This window comes from Epinephelus lanceolatus, chromosome 21, assembly GCF_041903045.1.
Source record: "Epinephelus lanceolatus isolate andai-2023 chromosome 21, ASM4190304v1, whole genome shotgun sequence".
Classification (NCBI taxonomy): Eukaryota; Metazoa; Chordata; class Actinopteri; order Perciformes; family Serranidae; genus Epinephelus; species Epinephelus lanceolatus.
Genome location: NC_135754.1, coordinates 27,459,286 through 27,476,518, shown reverse-complemented (window position 1 = coordinate 27,476,518; position 17,233 = coordinate 27,459,286). Strand labels below are relative to the sequence as shown.

General features: G+C 41.5%; 1 protein-coding gene across 1 annotated transcript; it reads left to right on the top strand.

Annotated features, from left to right (window-relative positions):
• The first annotated feature begins 3,672 nt into the window (after positions 1-3,672).
• cox7a2l (cytochrome c oxidase subunit 7A2 like) lies at positions 3,673-11,597 on the top strand. The gene is made up of 3 exons (XM_033611037.2): positions 3,673-3,828; positions 9,824-9,958; positions 11,248-11,597. Exons 1-3 carry the CDS (start codon positions 3,757-3,759, stop codon positions 11,386-11,388), a joined length of 348 nt encoding a protein of 115 aa, XP_033466928.2. The 5' UTR covers positions 3,673-3,756; the 3' UTR covers positions 11,389-11,597.
• The last annotated feature ends 5,636 nt before the right edge of the window (positions 11,598-17,233 follow it).

The following is a 17,233-nucleotide window of genomic DNA, read 5'->3' as shown; positions in this document are numbered from 1 at the left end:
CATGTGATTCACAAAAAGAATAGAGATCCATTAAAGTGCTCTTCATATCGGCCAATTTCATTGCTAAATACAGAGTACAAATTGACTTCTAAGACCCTGGCTAACAGACTTGGCCAATACTTGCCACAACTAATAAATCCAGACCAGACTGGCTTTATTTCAAAATGCTCCTCAGCTAACAATTTATGTAGGCTTTTTAATATTATTCATTTAGCAAAATTTGAAACAGAGTCCAGTATAACAGTGGCTTTAGACGCGGAGAAAGCCTTTGATAGGTTAGAGTGGCCGTATTTAGGTAGATCAAGCCGACAGGGATGCCCTTTGTCTCCAATACTTTTCGTCTTGGCAACTGAGCCTTTAGCTGAAGTAATCAGACAGGATCCTGATATAAAGGGCTTCCAGGTGGGCCAGACAGTTCATAAAATTAATCTCCTGGTGGATGACATTATCTTATACTTAAAAGATCCTGACAATTCCCTTGTCAAATTACAAACTATATTAAATACTTATGGTAATATTTCAGGTTACAAGGTGAATTGGGAAAAGAGTGAAATTATTCGATTGACAAACTCTGATCACTCCAAATTCCAGCGTGCTAGTTCATTGAGATGGCCTTCTAACGGTATAAAATATCTTGGAATAATTGTAGACAACAACCTCAAAAACCTATATAAATTGAATTACCTCCCATTGCTCAGTAAGATTGAAGATGATTTACATAGGTGGATGGGTTTGCAGAGTTAATTGTATTAAAATGAATGTACAACCAAGACTGCAATATCTGTTTCAATCCCTACCCATTCCATTACCACAATCCTTTTTTAAAACTCTTAATAAATATGTCAGACAATTCATATGGAACTGTAAGGCACGCCGGATATCAATGGAGAAGTTAACATGGGACTATGGATTAGGGGGACTTCGACTACCCAGCTTTAAAAGCTACTACTTAGCAGCTCAAACGAGATTTATTTCATCCTTTTTTGAGGGCAGTGGCCCACCCTCTTGGACACAAATTGGGCTGCATCTCCTGAAAGAAAAGGTTCACAGTGACTTCATTTATAAGTATAACTGTAGAACAGTAGCCAACAGGACAGATAACCCTGTACTGAAGCATTTGATTAAAATTTGGTATGAGGTTCACAAAAGTCGAATTGAAAGTGGAACTGTCACCTAAAACACCTTTAAGACAAAATGAACTTACACCCATGACTCTAAACAATAAGATTTCGGATGTATGGTATCAAAAAGGAATCCATCGTTTGGAGGACTGCTTTGACAAAGGACTTCTCATGTCTTTCAAGCATCTGAAGAGAAAATATGACTTGTCCAATCAAACCTTTTTTTTGCTATCTCCAATTAAGATTGAGATCTAACTTGGGTCCCGAAATGATCTTGCCTGTCATTGATGATGTTGAGAGATTGCTTTGTGAGGAGAATGCATGTAAATTTATTTCCAAAATGTACCGTCTATTGCTAAATGAGTGCCCAAAACCCGGTCTGCACAAATCTAGAACGAAATGGGAATCAGATCTCAATGTTACAATTGATGAATTGATAACTTATGTATTACTAGTCTTTTTAATGCACTGTGTAGCTGATGAGAAACAGTATTTCGTTTCTTTTTGTATGTAAATACTCTGGGAAATGACAAATAAAGTGAATCTGAATGAACAGCTCTGCGCAGATTTATGTCAAAGCAGCTTGTCAGCTACTATTAACACCCGTTATAGATTGATTAACTATAATATTCTACATCAATTATATCTTACCCCAGAAAAATTACATTCTTTCAAATCCAACTTGTCAGAAATGTGCTTCAGATGTGATATTGAAGTTGGTTCCTTTTTGCATTGTACCTGGCTGTGTACAAAAGTGAGGCCTTTCTGGCATAACATCTGCTCCACTTTGACCAGGATTACAGGAGTTAATGTTCCACCGGACCCGGAGCTTTGTTTACTGGGGAACTTTACAAGTATTCGTGGTTCTCTAAATAATGCACAACTTAAATTTATGGAAATTGCTCTATGTGTGGCCAGGAAGTGCATTGCAGTGTCATGGAAATCTGATTCCCCTCTTCCTATCAATAGGTGGTCTTTGGAGATTAACAATTGCATTCCCCTGTGGAAAATAACATACAGTATAAGAAAACAATATGACACCTTTTTGAAAGTTTGGCAGCCTTATTTGGATTACTTGGCTGCGTCTCTTGTGCCAAGTCCTTGATGTGATCTTTTGGGTTGACTTTATGCACTGACCTTTTCTTTCTTTTTCTTTTCTTTTTTTTTTTTTTTTGCCGAGGGTTTCTGGGGCTTTTTTTGTGGGGTGGGGACTTGTTTTTTTATTTGTTTTTTTGTGCCTTGTTTTGTGTTATGTTGATATATTCTTTGTGTAATTACATAAAACTGAAAATAAAATATTCAAAAAAAAAAACAAAAAAACATGCTCAGTTGGTACTAAGGGGCCCAAAGTGTGCCAAGAAAATATCCCCCTCACCATTACACCACCACCAGCAGCCTGAACCGTTGATACAAGGCAGGATGGATCCATGTTTTCATGTTGTTTACACCAAATTCTGACTCTACCATCTGAATGTGGCAGCATAAATCCAGACTCATCAGACCAGGCAACGTTTTTCCAATCTTCTATTGTCCAGTTTTGGTGAGCCTGTGTGAACTGTAGCCTCAGTTTCCTGTTGTTAGCTGACAGGAGTGGCACCTGGTGTGGTCTTCTGCTGCTGTAGCCCATCTGCTTCAAGGTTGGACGTGTTGTTGCTTCAGAGATGGTCTTCTGCAGACCTTGGTTGTAACCAGTGGTTATTTGAGTTACTGTTGCCTTTTATCATCTTGAATCAGTCTGGCCATTCTCCTCTGACCTCTGGCATCAACAAAGCATTTTCACCCAGAGAACTACTGCTCACTGGATATTTTCTCTTTTTGGGACCATCCTCTGTAAACCCTAGAGATGGTTGTGTGTGAAAATCCCAGTAAATACTCAGACCAGCCCGTCTGGCACCAACAGCCATGCCATGTTCAAAGACACTTAAATCACCTTTCTTTCTCATTCTGATGCTCCGTTTGAACTTCAGCAGGTCGTCTTGACCATGTCTACTTGCCTAAATGCATTGAGTTGCTGCCACGTGATTGGCTGATTATATATATATATATATGTGGCAAGTTTGACTCAGTACAAACTCCCAAGGACGGCTGCCCGTGCTGCCGGTCTGTGAGAAATACCTGGCTGTCAAAAGTCCACACAAGTCACCTCCCGATGCATCCCCGATGGAACGGGCAGAGCAAGTTCACATCCAGACATTTGGACTGTACTTGGCTGGATGCGGACTTTGAATTGGAACAGTACTTGGGCTGCGACAAGTCTGCAAGAACACAAGTAAAGGCAAGAACGCAGATTGAGAAATGTCAGCTACAATATGTAAGCTAGACATAGGCTATGTATGAGTATGTATAAGTTCAAGCAGCATAAAATGAAATCTACTCAAGTAAAGCACAAGTTCCTCAGCTGTATACTTAGGTACAGTATTTAAATGAATGTAATTAGCTCCATGTTTTACACACTTTCAGTGTAGTTTCTAAGAGTTATCCACACACACCTCCTCCAGCTCTCCACTTGAATTTTAAACGGGCAGCCGAGCCAGCTGGCTGTGACGTCACTTTCCCTCGACGGTCGCAGGAGGAAGACCCTTCACCGGGAGGTTTTTGTTTTGAGTGACACCTTTCCCCGTCCTTCAGCGGAAAAATGTACTACAAGTTCAGCGGTTTTACCCAGAAACTGACGGGATCTGCTCCCACAGCCGCCTACAGCCCTCAGGTGAGACCGGAGAGCGGTGTGTCAGTGACAAACCGAGTCGGTAACCGGCGGTGATGACCTTCATATCACTGCGCTGGATTTGTGTCGGTGTGCCTATGTATATATGTCTGTGCCTGAGGCGCCGTCACTTCCAAAACAACTGAAGAGATTTAAACATCTCCAGTGCAGCTAGCTAAATGTACAGCATGTGTGCTAATTCCCAAACGTGGTGATAAATTATTAACATCAGAGCCGTCTTCATTTAATCTAGCTAACGTCATTGTGTCGCGTAAACTCTATGTAGTTTTTATTAAGCAATCTAACGTTGGAAACCTATGAGACAAACCACACAATGGCCTGCCTCTCTTTCACCCAATAGGTAATTTCCTTTTTCATTCACTGCCTTATCACACAACCTTTATTCAACCTTTATTTTTGAAAGGTTATGTCGTACACAGGGATCCGGCCTTCATGTGTCTTTTACAGCCAATTTCGAAAATCAATTACCTCTCACAGCATCTGCCAGCTGTGACCTTTATTATTACTCTGCTGGTCTGTTATTACTACACTGCAGCCTCCTGGTTATATGATAGAGGATTAGGCTGGCCTCTAGCTCAATTAAGTTGTTTTTTTGCTGGGGCAATATGATCCCGAAACATCAATATCATCCTCAGTGGACTGCAACTAAAATACTTTCCTAAAGTCCAACCTTGAGATACTGCATTTGTATTTCAAAATACACAATTCAGCTCATCTGACCAGGAGAGATTGGTGTCAGCAACTTTTATTCAACCATAATTAAAGCAGGACACTGTTTATGGGGGGGGGGGGGGGGGGGGGGGGGTGTCAATATACAATATCCTATGGTCACACAAGTCACACAATAAAATGTTACACCTCCACAACACTAGTCGACGCAAGGTTTCTGTGAAGTGCTGTGAAGTTTAGTTGATTCAAAACACACATTAAACACATATTAAACATGGCTTAATAGAGACAATTTCAAACACAAGTACACAAATCAGCTTCACTATAACTCGCAGCATTCACAGACAAACACTTGTCTTTATCTGGACACATTTTCCCCACAAATACATCATGCTAACCTTATTAGCACAAGCCTATGGCATTTTATATTGTATAAATTAGCATAGCGGCAAGCGGACTTCTCCTCTACTCACATGAAGCCACCTGTCTTTTTTTTTTTTGCCAAATGAGTATTAACCTCAGTAAGGATGTGGTTAAATACCATTTTCAAATCTGAATCCCGTATTAAATCTTTTAAAGTTTCGTAGGGAATAAAAGCATCTCTGTTAACAAATATGTACTATTTTATTCAGCTATTACAGCAATTCTGCCGAGTTAAAGGGATGTAGTGCTGTCACCCCAAACTGTCACTGTTGTGTCACATTTATCAGCCATGTCCTGACTCATTTGCCCTTTTGCTGAGATGTTGTGCTTGCTTCTCCATGGGGAAGAGGGGGAGGGGGTCTACAGCTACAGCTACAAACGTACAAAGAACACAGTGGATGTAATCAGTTATTTGCTTTTCCTGCATGTACAGCTGATGCACAGAATACCGGTGTCGTGTTTCCCTCTGATAAGAAATGTGCCCCTGGCCTTGAGAGCGCGCATGCATTCAGTGACGGTGGACCTACATGAGGTCATCATTTGTGCATTATAGAGAGGGAATACATTTTATGCAGACTGAAAGAATGTGTGTCCCACTCTAAATTTATCAAGAAATGAAGAAACTTCTCAATATTCACCAGGGTTATTCAGCATGATCTGAGGTATACATAGAACTAAAAACGTGATAGTAGGGATAGGGATCATAGACTGTATAAAATAATGGGCGTAGCAACTTTGATGTCACCCATTGGTTTGTGGACTGCTGTTTTGAAGCATTGGGGTCGGCATATTGGCCATTGCCATCTTGGTTTTCTGGAGCCAGAAGTGACCACATTTAAGGCTGGGCGATATGGACAGAAATTTATATCTCGATATTCACAGGCTGACTGACAATACACGAGATATATCTTGGTATTTCCTACAAAATGGGCTACATGTTCAGTGACAAGTCAAAGCCACATTTGAAATGTCACAAGAAGTTTTATAAAAACACTGTGATCAGAATAAATTGCAAAGACAGGGATTTTATTCCCGTTATGAAATAGGCCTATGTTACAATTAGTTTAGTTGATTCAAAACACACCTTAAACATGGCTTAATAGCACAAGTACACAAATCAGCTTCACTATAACTCGCAGCATTCACAGACAAAGCACTTGTCTTTATCTGGACACATTTTCTCCACAAATACAACATGCTAACGTTATTAGCACAAGCCTATGGCATTTTACATTGTATAAATTGGCCTAGTGGCTAACGAACTTCTCCTCTTCTCATATAAAACCAGGGACAACAGCAACATTTAACAAAGGTAATTTTACAAAATTCGGCTCCATTACAACTCACAAGGTTCACTGACAAAACAACTGTCTTATACTAAACACGTTTTCCAAACAAATACAACATGCTAACGTTATTAGCACAAGCCTATCGCATTTTACATTGTATAAATTAGCCTAGTGAATAGCGGAGATTTCCTCTGCTCACATGAAGCCAGGATAAATCACACACACGACTTAAAATGCTATTTTTGTGGAGGCTTTATTGTCTTCACAATTTATTGTTTCTTATCTGTGAAATTAAAGTAAATAAAAGCTTTGTTTCCACTGAGGGAAATGGTTTCAGCTTACAGAAATAGACAGGAGGTCTGCGTCGCCGCAATGTGCAATTACATTTCTCAGGAGGTGCACATCAGGCGACGGCTCTAAAAAATGGTGCTGGAGAACTTGTGAGAACTTGTGAGTGAGTGAGCAGGGCGCGACTGACTAATCAACAGTAGCGACGCCTCACAGACAGCCTGTCACTCAAGCAGCCCTGCCCCTAAATATGCGTACCTTTAAGCATTAACAATATGTTATGCAGTTTTTGGCACTACCACAATGGCTTCATTTTCAGCCCTGGAGGTTGTAGCTTGGAGGGATACGCATTGTGACTGCTTGAAAATGCATCCCCCTTTGACTTTTATTTTTGTGGATACATATTTAAGCAAAGGGCTTTTGTTGTCTTGTAAATATTGCCTTTTGCAGTTGTTTTGCTGATTTCGGTAAAGTGTATCCACACTTTGGAACGTTTAAGTTTAGGTGACGCTAAATAAAAGATTTGATTAGAACGTATTGAACATACAGGCCCGTCTTTCCACCGTGCCTGTAAAACACTGGTGTCCATTTAACATCGTTAAAAAATAATGGCCTGTGGCTGAACCTAATTGCGGATAGAAGATCTGGCCATTACCAGGAAGTGTTGACCCAGCCTTTTTCCTTTTACAGCTGCAGTTGCAATATCATGGCAGTTGCAGCACTCTTGGGTAATTATCACTTTTTAAAGCTGGTCATGTGACCTCAACTCAGTCTGTCCTTTCAGGGTCTCCTCTAGCAGCTCACACTTAGAAAGGCTGTTATTATGTCAAGGTTAACAAATACAAACAACATTCACACTCAGTCACACCTTCAGGCAACGTAGAGTTTCCAATTTCCTGAACCTGCCTGTGTTTAGGTAAAGACAAGGGAAATCTCAGCAGACACCTGAAGGCATTTTGCTTATTATTCCTCAGCATCTGCACATCGCAGCACATCTCCCTCTGTGATGACATGTCACACAGGCGAAGCCACAAAAATAAACGTGAGTCTGTAATCCCGGTTAAATGCACAAAGACCAGTTCCTGCCGTGAACACGTTTAGTTAAGCCTTCTCTTAAATGGCAAGTAAAAATAATCTGCTCCCAGTGCCTCTGCATTTTCATATGTCAGATTTAATTTCCCCGCTCCCACATTATCTGCCTCCACACACTCTAACAAGGCAATGGGTCTCCTGGTAATTTTCAAACCAAAGGTGGGTGAGAGGCTTCCTCCTAGTGAGACGATATTAAGGAGGCACATACTTCATTAACACCACAGTGCTCCTCTGATTTATTTACTGACTGTAATAAGTGACTGAAAAGTTGATGCATGAATTAATGATGATAATATTCCTTGACTCATACAGCTCAATAACTGAGGCACTGGTTTTTAATTTTAAGATTTGTGGGCGGAAAATGAGCACGTCTTTTTTTTTTTCTAGGGACAGAAGCTGATGACGTGTGCAAAAAGGCCAACAAAATATTGTGTTATCAGGAAAGGGTACAACATTGACCGACTTGTGACAAAAATAAGCCTAAATGTTAATTCATTGTAGTTTGTAGTGATGCTTGATAATCTGAACAGGCACTTAAACAGTCTCACAAGTGGAGGCATAAGTTGTGAGATGAGATGAATCATGCACTCATGTAATCATTTGTAGTCAGCACTGTGAGCACATTACAGTGCTGAACAAAGAGTATATGCACTTTTGTTGTACTCAACATAAATTGATATGAAAAGAGTTGTTTCCCTTTGACTCATGGGACTCTTTTATGTTATTTATTACCTGTGTTGGCAAAGGTTACTTTGGAAGTACCTTGTTACTTCAAACAAATTATAAAAGTGACTAAAAATCAAAGCCCTGTTGCGATAACTTGCATGTTAGCTTGTACAGAGGATGCATAGCTTACTGTATGCCTTCCTTTGAATGCATTGAAATGTCAAGAAAGGAAATATCCTTACATCTATTTTAATTGTTAAACAAAAAAGACAACGGTACACCTTCTGAAATCAAGTTGATCTCTTCCAGATGTCTAAAATTATTTTATCTTTCTTGTTAAAGAGAATTGCCAATTTCTTTAACTAGTTTTGTATGGTAACAATGTGGATAGTATGCGGAAATGAATTATGGTAAACTTTACTCCATCTTACCAACGCCCAGATTTCCCTGCTCATCTGCCAGCAAAATCCACAATGAATCGAAAGGCATCATCCGGTGGATTTTTGCTGACTCGTTGGCAGTTGCTCAAACTACAGATTGCCCTTCTGGCCCTAAATAATCAAACTTGACAAAAACAAAATAAAACTCACCAAAACCGTCTAGGTTAGTCTTTCTGCTATATATAAAATAAGCCCTTAATGCACTGAGTTAGATGTGAAACTATGCTGGATCTACACAGTGTTTTTCCTGGCTGTTTCTCTGCCTCGCAGCTGATCGATGGCTTTTACTCACACTTCAGAGTCAGACAATTAAACTGCAAAATAATATTACAAAAATTGCCCTAACAAACCCAAACAACAGCGATGTACACAGGCAGGCGCTGATAGCTGATATATTTGTCCAGTTGCCCAACCCAAGTAACTGATAAGTGGCACCTCTGCAACATTTTGGTTGCTAACATTCTGACAGCAACTTTAGCAGAGGCATATTGCCACAGCCAATACTAGCCTCCATCCATCCATCCATCCATCCATCCATTTTCAGCCACTTATATTGAGCCGGGTCTTGGGAAACTCCAAGGCATTCCCAGTGCAAATGAGATATATAATCCCTCCAGCGTGTTCTGGGTCTGCCCCGGGGCCTCCTACCAGTGGGATATCTCTAAGGCTGAGCCCAGACACCCCACCGAGGAAACTCATTTCCACCGCTTGTATCCGCGATCTCATTCTTTCAGTCATGGTTATTATGGTTATGGTATTTTAGCCTCAATGAAAACAATTAAATTAGCTTGTATAGCGTAAAGTACATGGTCTTATAGCAAACATGCATTTAATGGCAACAAAAGAAACAGGGAAATCCGGTAGTGTATTGCTTATTTGAAAACATAACATTACGTTATTCATAACAAAGAAGTAATCCGAGTACACAAATGCGTTGCTTTGTAACACGTTACCCCCAACACTGGATCTCTCTCATAAAGACATAATCAACATGTTTTTAGATTAAGTGATTTTAGATTATGTCTGTCGCAAATAATAGAAAAAAAGCACTTTCACGCATCTGTATTTGAAACTGTGCATTATTGTGACAATTTGCTTGGGTTTTTTTAGGGGCTGAGGCCAACTGTGCCAGCAGAGTCCCCAGCCATGATCTTTGCCACACCCACCAAGGTGGTGTCAGAGGCCGGGGCCACGGTGGAATACCTGGGAACAAACCGGGTTCCTGACCTCCAGAGGTTATTCCAGGTAATGACGAACACAGACTGAAATACGCGTCAGTCATGACAAGAAGATGTTTGTTTACACCTTACGTTAAAGCTGGGGTAGGCAGTTTTATTTAGGCATCACTGGGCAAAGAAACACCTTTTAGTACCAGATCTGTGTGCTGGGGACCAAAAACGGGGACAGTACAGAACGCTTCCATTGGTACCATCCACAACTTTTTACAGTGGAAATGGGGAAAAAAGCGCACTGAACTGAACTGTACCGTACTGCTCGGTGCAAATGGGGCTTTTGGCCAATGACAGGTCATTTCAGAAAGAGGGCATTCTTATTTGCTGTTCTACAAATGCAAAGAAATACAAATGCGGTGAAAGCCCGATTGAAGGCAACCCAAAAAAGGAAGCCGCACAAGTGAGTCCAAAAGAGTCTTTTCCAGGTTTCTGCCTACCCCAGCTTTAATACAGCTCACACTGTGAATCAGTTCTGTTAATTCAAAATCCTCAGAATAAAAATTCATGACTTGAGAAGGTGGTCAGACATTATCAATCAAAGCACTGAAGTTTTTTTTGCTTTCGGCGATGACTGGTATTTATTTTACTCTGTTCTTAATGGCCCCCTGCTTCGGTATTCATCACACGAGAGGCAGTGAGGGAAATGGCCATGAAGTTGAGCAGTGCAGAGCAATCACTCAAAATAATGAAAATCACGGCGGCAATATTCTAATTGCAAGAAAGAAAATTTCCAGCCTGGCACTTGAACGAGAAATCTGTACAGAAACCGCAGCCTTGCGAAGCAAAGGAAAAACTTTTCTTATGCTTAAACTGTCATTTTGGTTTTTCTAATCACAATTTTCAGGAGCATTTTTTTAAATTCTGAAAATGTTTATGTAGAGGAAAACATTTTGAAACACACAAACCTGGTTCAGTGTTTTATAGTGTGTTGTGAAGATGAGATAGATTAAGGGGCCGTACACATTCCGCATTTTTTGCGCCCTGAAATTGATTGTTTTCAATGTAGACGTGCAGCATGCAGAGTGTCGCACACATTCCCGAGCGCCAGCAAGTTAAGTTTGCTTGGCAACCTCAGACGCAACCTGCCACCGCACTCTTGAAAGCTGGCTCCAAAAGTAGCGCCCAACATCCTTGGCATTTTCCAGGCGGTTAAAGATGCAGCATGTGTACAGCCCCTAATAGTCAAAGGAAGATGTGTTCTGTCCCAAATAATTAAACTTTTTGAGGCCTATCTGACATAGCATTTTTAATATTTTCCTCCTTTTTTTTCCCACCTGCCCCTTCTGTTTCGTCCTCTCCCAGACGTCAGATGGTATCCCCATTCATTTGAAGCGTGGAGTTCCTGACAGGCTACTGTACCGCACCACCATGGCTCTCACTGTAGGAGGCGCTCTCTACTGTCTGGTGGCTCTTTACTTCGCAGCGCAGCCCAGCAACAAGTGACCAACATGGACAGCTCCTGGATCTTTCTGTAACACTTCCTGACATGGGCGCTGCTGCAATTTAACGACCCAACATTCCCAGCCGCCATCTGCCCTCGCCATGCCACCTCTTGGGACTGTAATCACTGTCGGAACATCACACTCAATGATAACAACAATAATGTCTTTGTAAATCAAATGTCTATGTTAATAAATTTTAGGTAAAACACGCATCTTTTTCCTATATGTCTCCAACATTTTATCATCTGTTACATGTTACTGAAATAGCGCTCACTGTCAGAGGTGTTGCCAATACACAGACAGATGCACGGACATCATGTATGAAACTGTCTGTAGGGTAGAGAGCGTTGTTCAAATGCCAAAATAGAAGCGGAGATGTAAAGATAGGGTTCCTATGCTTGCAGCTTTAAACAGGCGTGTGATAGTGCAGTGATGAGCATGATGGAGACACCCCGTCTGGAACATAGCTGCTGCTCACTTGGCTTAAGTACTGTCTCATACAGTATTTATATGTGTGGGCTCTGGTGTGATGTCAGATGCTTCTCGCCGAGTTTAAGGGGGGGAGGGAGGTTGATTCAGACAGACATGTTGGCAGCCGCACGTCAAGCTGCTGAAACACTGATGATAATCTCATTTGCTGCGTTTTCTCTCTTGCCTTGATACGAAGGCTATGATATTTTCCTTGTGCAGCTTTATTAGGGGTCCAAGCCGTAATCTATGAAGTGCTGCAGGGATGACGTATTTTGGTTGGCAAACCCAGAAGTTAGAGTTGGTCGAGGCCCTATTTCAGAAAGCAGGCTTAAACTCTGAGCCTAACCCCGCTCTTGGAGTTGACCGTGCCTGATCCGGGAAACTTTCAGTTCCAGAACAATTGATTGAATTAGCTCAATCAGCTCCAAGTATGTTCAGATTGAGGGAAGCGCGTTCACGGTGAGCACCCAAAGCCGTCATCAATGGAACGCAGATGACGTGTTTTTCAATGGCAGAAAGCGGACTTAAAAGTAGAGCCACTTCACTCAAACTGAACTGGAGATTTTTATGATTGCGTATGTGGACTTCCAACAAAAAAAAAAAAAAAACTCTATCTCCTCACATATTGACGTTTTGGTCATGGACTTCCCATGTCCACATACAACGTGCAAGGTACCCTGAGTGTGTTGGTTGTTGACGTTATGGGACATCGTGTCAAGTTCTGTGTGTTACATGCATTGTCTTCTTTCAAAGTACACTTCTGTTTTCACAGGAAAATTAACGTTTACCTACAGTCTCTTTCAAAATAAATGCACTACGTAGGTACAACGCAGCAAATTGACTTTTTTTCCCCTTCAACAGCAAACACATGGTTGGGTTTATGAAAAAAGAACAGGGATGCAAACAGCACTCTACTGGGTGAAAGCCAGTGTTTGTTGGTCCCATCCACCACCCCTTCCACCTGCCCAACTTGGACATTCGCCACCTTAACTTTCGTCCTTGTCCCGCCGTGTTTACCCCTGACGCTGCCAGGCGCCATCGAACTATAACGCTAACCAACATTAAAGGATGGCTTTTTTCATTGGTTTCTGATGCCACAAGTCACTGCCCAAGCACTGGATTTCGACGACTTTGGAGTGAGAAGGGAAAAGACTGCAGAACGTGTTAACAGGTAATGTGAAGTGACGTTATGAAAAAAACAAACATCTGTATATAACAGGTGGATTCTAGTGTTGTCTGCATTGTGTTGATATAAAAAGGCCCAGACCGTGGATATCTTTGGAGGTGATCTCCGTTTATTCCTGACAGCAAATCTTCCGTAAAAGACATCCAGACAAACTACACACAACCCTACACAACTTAAGCAACACAAGATCATGTTAGCATTAAACAAACTTAATAACAGCTTAACAGTGCCAAAATAGGAAATTACTACAACAGCAATGTTGCTTACCTCGCCCACAGACCGACAGCAAGGGGGGGGAGAGGTACGATTCTGGAGCCTATCCCAGCTGACATTGGGCGAGAGGCAGGGTACACCCTGGACTAGTGTTGTCACGATACCAAAATCTTTGTTTCGGTACCAATACCAATATGAATTTCAATACTTTTCGATACTCTTAGGTACTTTTCCTAAGGAAAAGTCCTTTTGGATACAAACCTTTAGAACAATAAATAGTAGGGGTGTAACAGTACCAAAAAAATCATGGTTCGGTAAGTACCTCAGTACGGACTTCACGGTTTGGTAACTCAAATGTTCCACCAAGTTTGTGTTGTCTCGTGTTGTCTCCCTTTGTGAGGCAGACTTTCTCTTGTCTTTTTTCACGTGCGCTAGCTGTGAATGTTGATACAGGTGTTGTCATACTCACCACTTGCGCAATCTGTGCTTCAATAGGAACAAGGAAGGCGTTTGTGTGCATAAATGTGTAAAATAAATTAACTAAATTAATGAATTGAATCAGTTTCAAAGTACCGGTATTTTCCAAATGCAGTATAGTACCGTTTGGAATACTCTAGTACCGCGGTACTATTTTAGTACCGGTATACCGTGCAACACTACCCTGGACAGGTCGCCAGACTATCACAGGGCTGACACATAGAGACAGACAACCATTCACACTCACACACACACACCTACGGACAATTTAGAGTCACCAATTAACCTGGGATCAATAAAATATTTCTGATTCTGATTCTGAAAACAACCACAAGGAGACACAAAATCACTACAAAGACACACACGGCCATAAAGAGAAGCTTAACGACCACAAAGAGATGCTAAAACCACCACAAAGTCTGTGAGTCTTGCGTAGGGGAGGTAGTAGGGTCCTTTGCATATCTATGCCCAGGGGCCCATTGTCTCATAATCCATCCATGCTTGTCCTGCATGCTTGCTTTGTAGGATGGTGGTTTGGAGTCTTCCATTGTGTCTTTATTTATTAACCGTAGTCATTATTTCCCCCACAGAAGGTCACATTATTCATGTTTAAATCAGTTCTATCATCAATTATCCATCATAAGGTTTTCCTCAGGGTGGGAAGTATTGATGTCATGACAAAGGGAGGTCCAGAGCTGAGTCACACTTACAAATTAATTCACCAGATCTTAATAAATAAAACTTCTGTGTGGCTATCCATTCATTCATTTATATATATATATACAGTACAGGCCAAAAGTTTGGACACACCTTCTCATTCAATGCGTTTTCTTTATTTTCATGACTATTTACATTGTAGATTCTCACTGAAGGCATCAAAACTATGAATGAACACATGTGGAGTTATGTACTTAACAAAAAAAGGTGAAATAACTGAAAACATGTTTTATATTCTAGTTTCTTTAAAATAGCCACCCTTTGCTCTGATTACTGCTTTGCACACTCTTGGCATTCTCTCCATGAGCTTCAAGAGGTAGTCACCTGAAATGGTTTCCACTTCACAGGTGTGCCTTATCAGGGTTAATTAGTGGAATTTCTTGCTTTATCAATGGGGTTGGGACCATCAGTTGTGTTGTGCAGAAGTCAGGTTAATACACAGCCGACAGCCCTATTGGACAACTGTTAAAATTCATATTATGGCAAGAATCAATCAGCTAACTAAAGAAAAACCAGTGGCCATCATTACTTTAAGAAATGAAGGTCAGTCAGTCCGGAAAATTGCAAAAACTTTAAATGTGTCCCCAAGTGGAGTCGCAAAAACCATCAAGCGCTACAACGAAACTGGCACACATGAGGACCGACCCAGGAAAGGAAGACCAAGAGTCACCTCTGCTTCTGGGGATAAGTTCATCCAAGTCACCAGCCTCAGAAATGGCAAGTTAACAGCAGCTCAGATCAGAGACCAGATGAATGCCACACAGAGTTCTAGCAGCAGACCCATCTCTAGAACAACTGTTAAGAGGAGACTGCGCGAATCAGGCCTTCATGGTCAAATAGCTGCTAGGAAACCACTGCTAAGGAGAGGCAACAAGCAGAAGAGATTTGTTTGGGCCAAGAAACACAAGGAATGGACATTAGACCAGTGGAAATCTGTGCTTTGGTCTGATGAGTCCAAATTTGAGATCTTTGGTTCCAACCGCCGTGTCTTTGTGAGACGCAGAAAAGGTGAACGGATGGATTCCACATGCCTGGTTCCCACTGTGAAGCATGGAGGAGGAGGTGTGATGGTGTGGGGGTGTTTTGCTGGTGACACTGTTGGGGATTTATTCAAAATTGAAGGCACACTGAACCAGCATGGCTACCACAGCATCCTGCAGCGACATGCCATCCCATCCGGTTTGCGTTTAGTTGGACGATCATTTATTTTTCAACAGGACAATGACCCCAAACACACCTCCAGGCTGTGTAAGGGCTATTTGACCAAGAAGGAGAGTGATGGAGTGCTGCGGCAGATGACCTGGCCTCCACAGTCACCGGACCTGAACCCAATCCAGATGGTTTGGGGTGAGCTGGACCGCAGAGTGAAGGCAAAGGGGCCAACAAGTGCTAAACACCTCTGGGAACTCCTTCAAGACTGTTGGAAAACCATTTCAGGTGACTACCTCTTGAAGCTCATGGAGAGAATGCCAAGAGTGTGCAAAGCAGTAATCAGAGCAAAGGGTGGCTATTTTGAAGAAACTAGAATATAAAACATGTTTTCAGTTATTTCACCTTTTTTTGTTAAGTACATAACTCCACATGTGTTCATTCATAGTTTTGATGCCTTCAGTGAGAATCTACAATGTAAATAGTCATGAAAATAAAGAAAACGCATTGAATGAGAAGGTGTGTCCAAACTTTTGGCCTGTACTGTATATATATATATATATATATATATATATATATATATATTTAAAAACCCTTCTGGTTTATTCTGTAAATATATCAACTTTCAAGGGGTTTTTGAGTTTAATATTCTGAGGGTGTTTACATCTATGCTGTGTGGAGTCTACAGCTGATGAAATAATGACACACACACACACACACACATCCTTGTCCTAATGATGGCACTGCACGTGTTCACCATACGACATGTACGTGCTCTGTGCCACCTGCGCGTGTGCTGCTTGATTACAGGTTGTGCAGCTCTCCGTGGGGACTGCACCACTCAGATAAATCAGCGGAGGCCACCTCTTGTGAGTGTTCAGCTGGCGAGCGCCATGTGACCCTTACACATCACAGCTGCACAATCAAAACACACTGAAGCCAAGTGCGAGAGTCAGACACACCACACACACCAAATCAGCGGGCCATGGTAGTTGTCAGGTTTTGGTCTTAATACATTGTGATATATTGTGACTCCAAACTCTAAAATTATAAAAAGGGGTTCTCAGGAAATTATCAGCAACAGATTGTTAAATAAATAAAGGAAATAGAGCAGAAGTTAATTACAACCAATCCTGGTTAAACGTTCGGCACAGGATGTATACATCTTTAAAAAAAACTTTAAACAAGAGAGTAACTGTATGGGGAAAATACTTAAATTTACCTGAAGATTACAGTATAGTCAATATGTATAATGCTGGCGGCACGGTGGTGCAGTGGTTAGCATTGTCACCTCACAGCAAGAGGGTTCCTCATTCAAACCCAAGGGTGGGGGAGCCTTTCAGTGCGGAGTTTGCATGTTGTTAGAGTGGGTTTTCTCCAAGTACTCCAGCTTCCTCCCACAGACCAAAGACATGCAGGTTAATTGGTGACTCCAAATTTGCCGTAGGCGTAAGGCAGAATTTATACTTCTGCACTGAATCAACGCCGTAGACTGTGTGTCGATGTAGAGCCTACACTGTATCCTACACCGTTGCCTGACGGAAATGTAACTACACGTTGCAGCGATGCGGACCTCCTGAGCTGAAACCATTTCCCTCAGTGGAAACAAAGCTTTTATTTACTTTAATTTCAC

Bases quoted from the DNA above. Each gene is read 5' to 3' on its own strand.
- cox7a2l (XM_033611037.2), top strand. From the start codon at position 3,757: ATGTACTACAAGTTCAGCGGTTTTACCCAGAAACTGACGGGATCTGCT. The intron at 3,829-9,823 runs GTGAGACCGGAG...GGGTTTTTTTAG, and splicing joins CAGCCGCCTACAGCCCTCAG to GGGCTGAGGCCAACTGTGCC. The intron at 9,959-11,247 runs GTAATGACGAAC...GTCCTCTCCCAG, and splicing joins ACCTCCAGAGGTTATTCCAG to ACGTCAGATGGTATCCCCAT.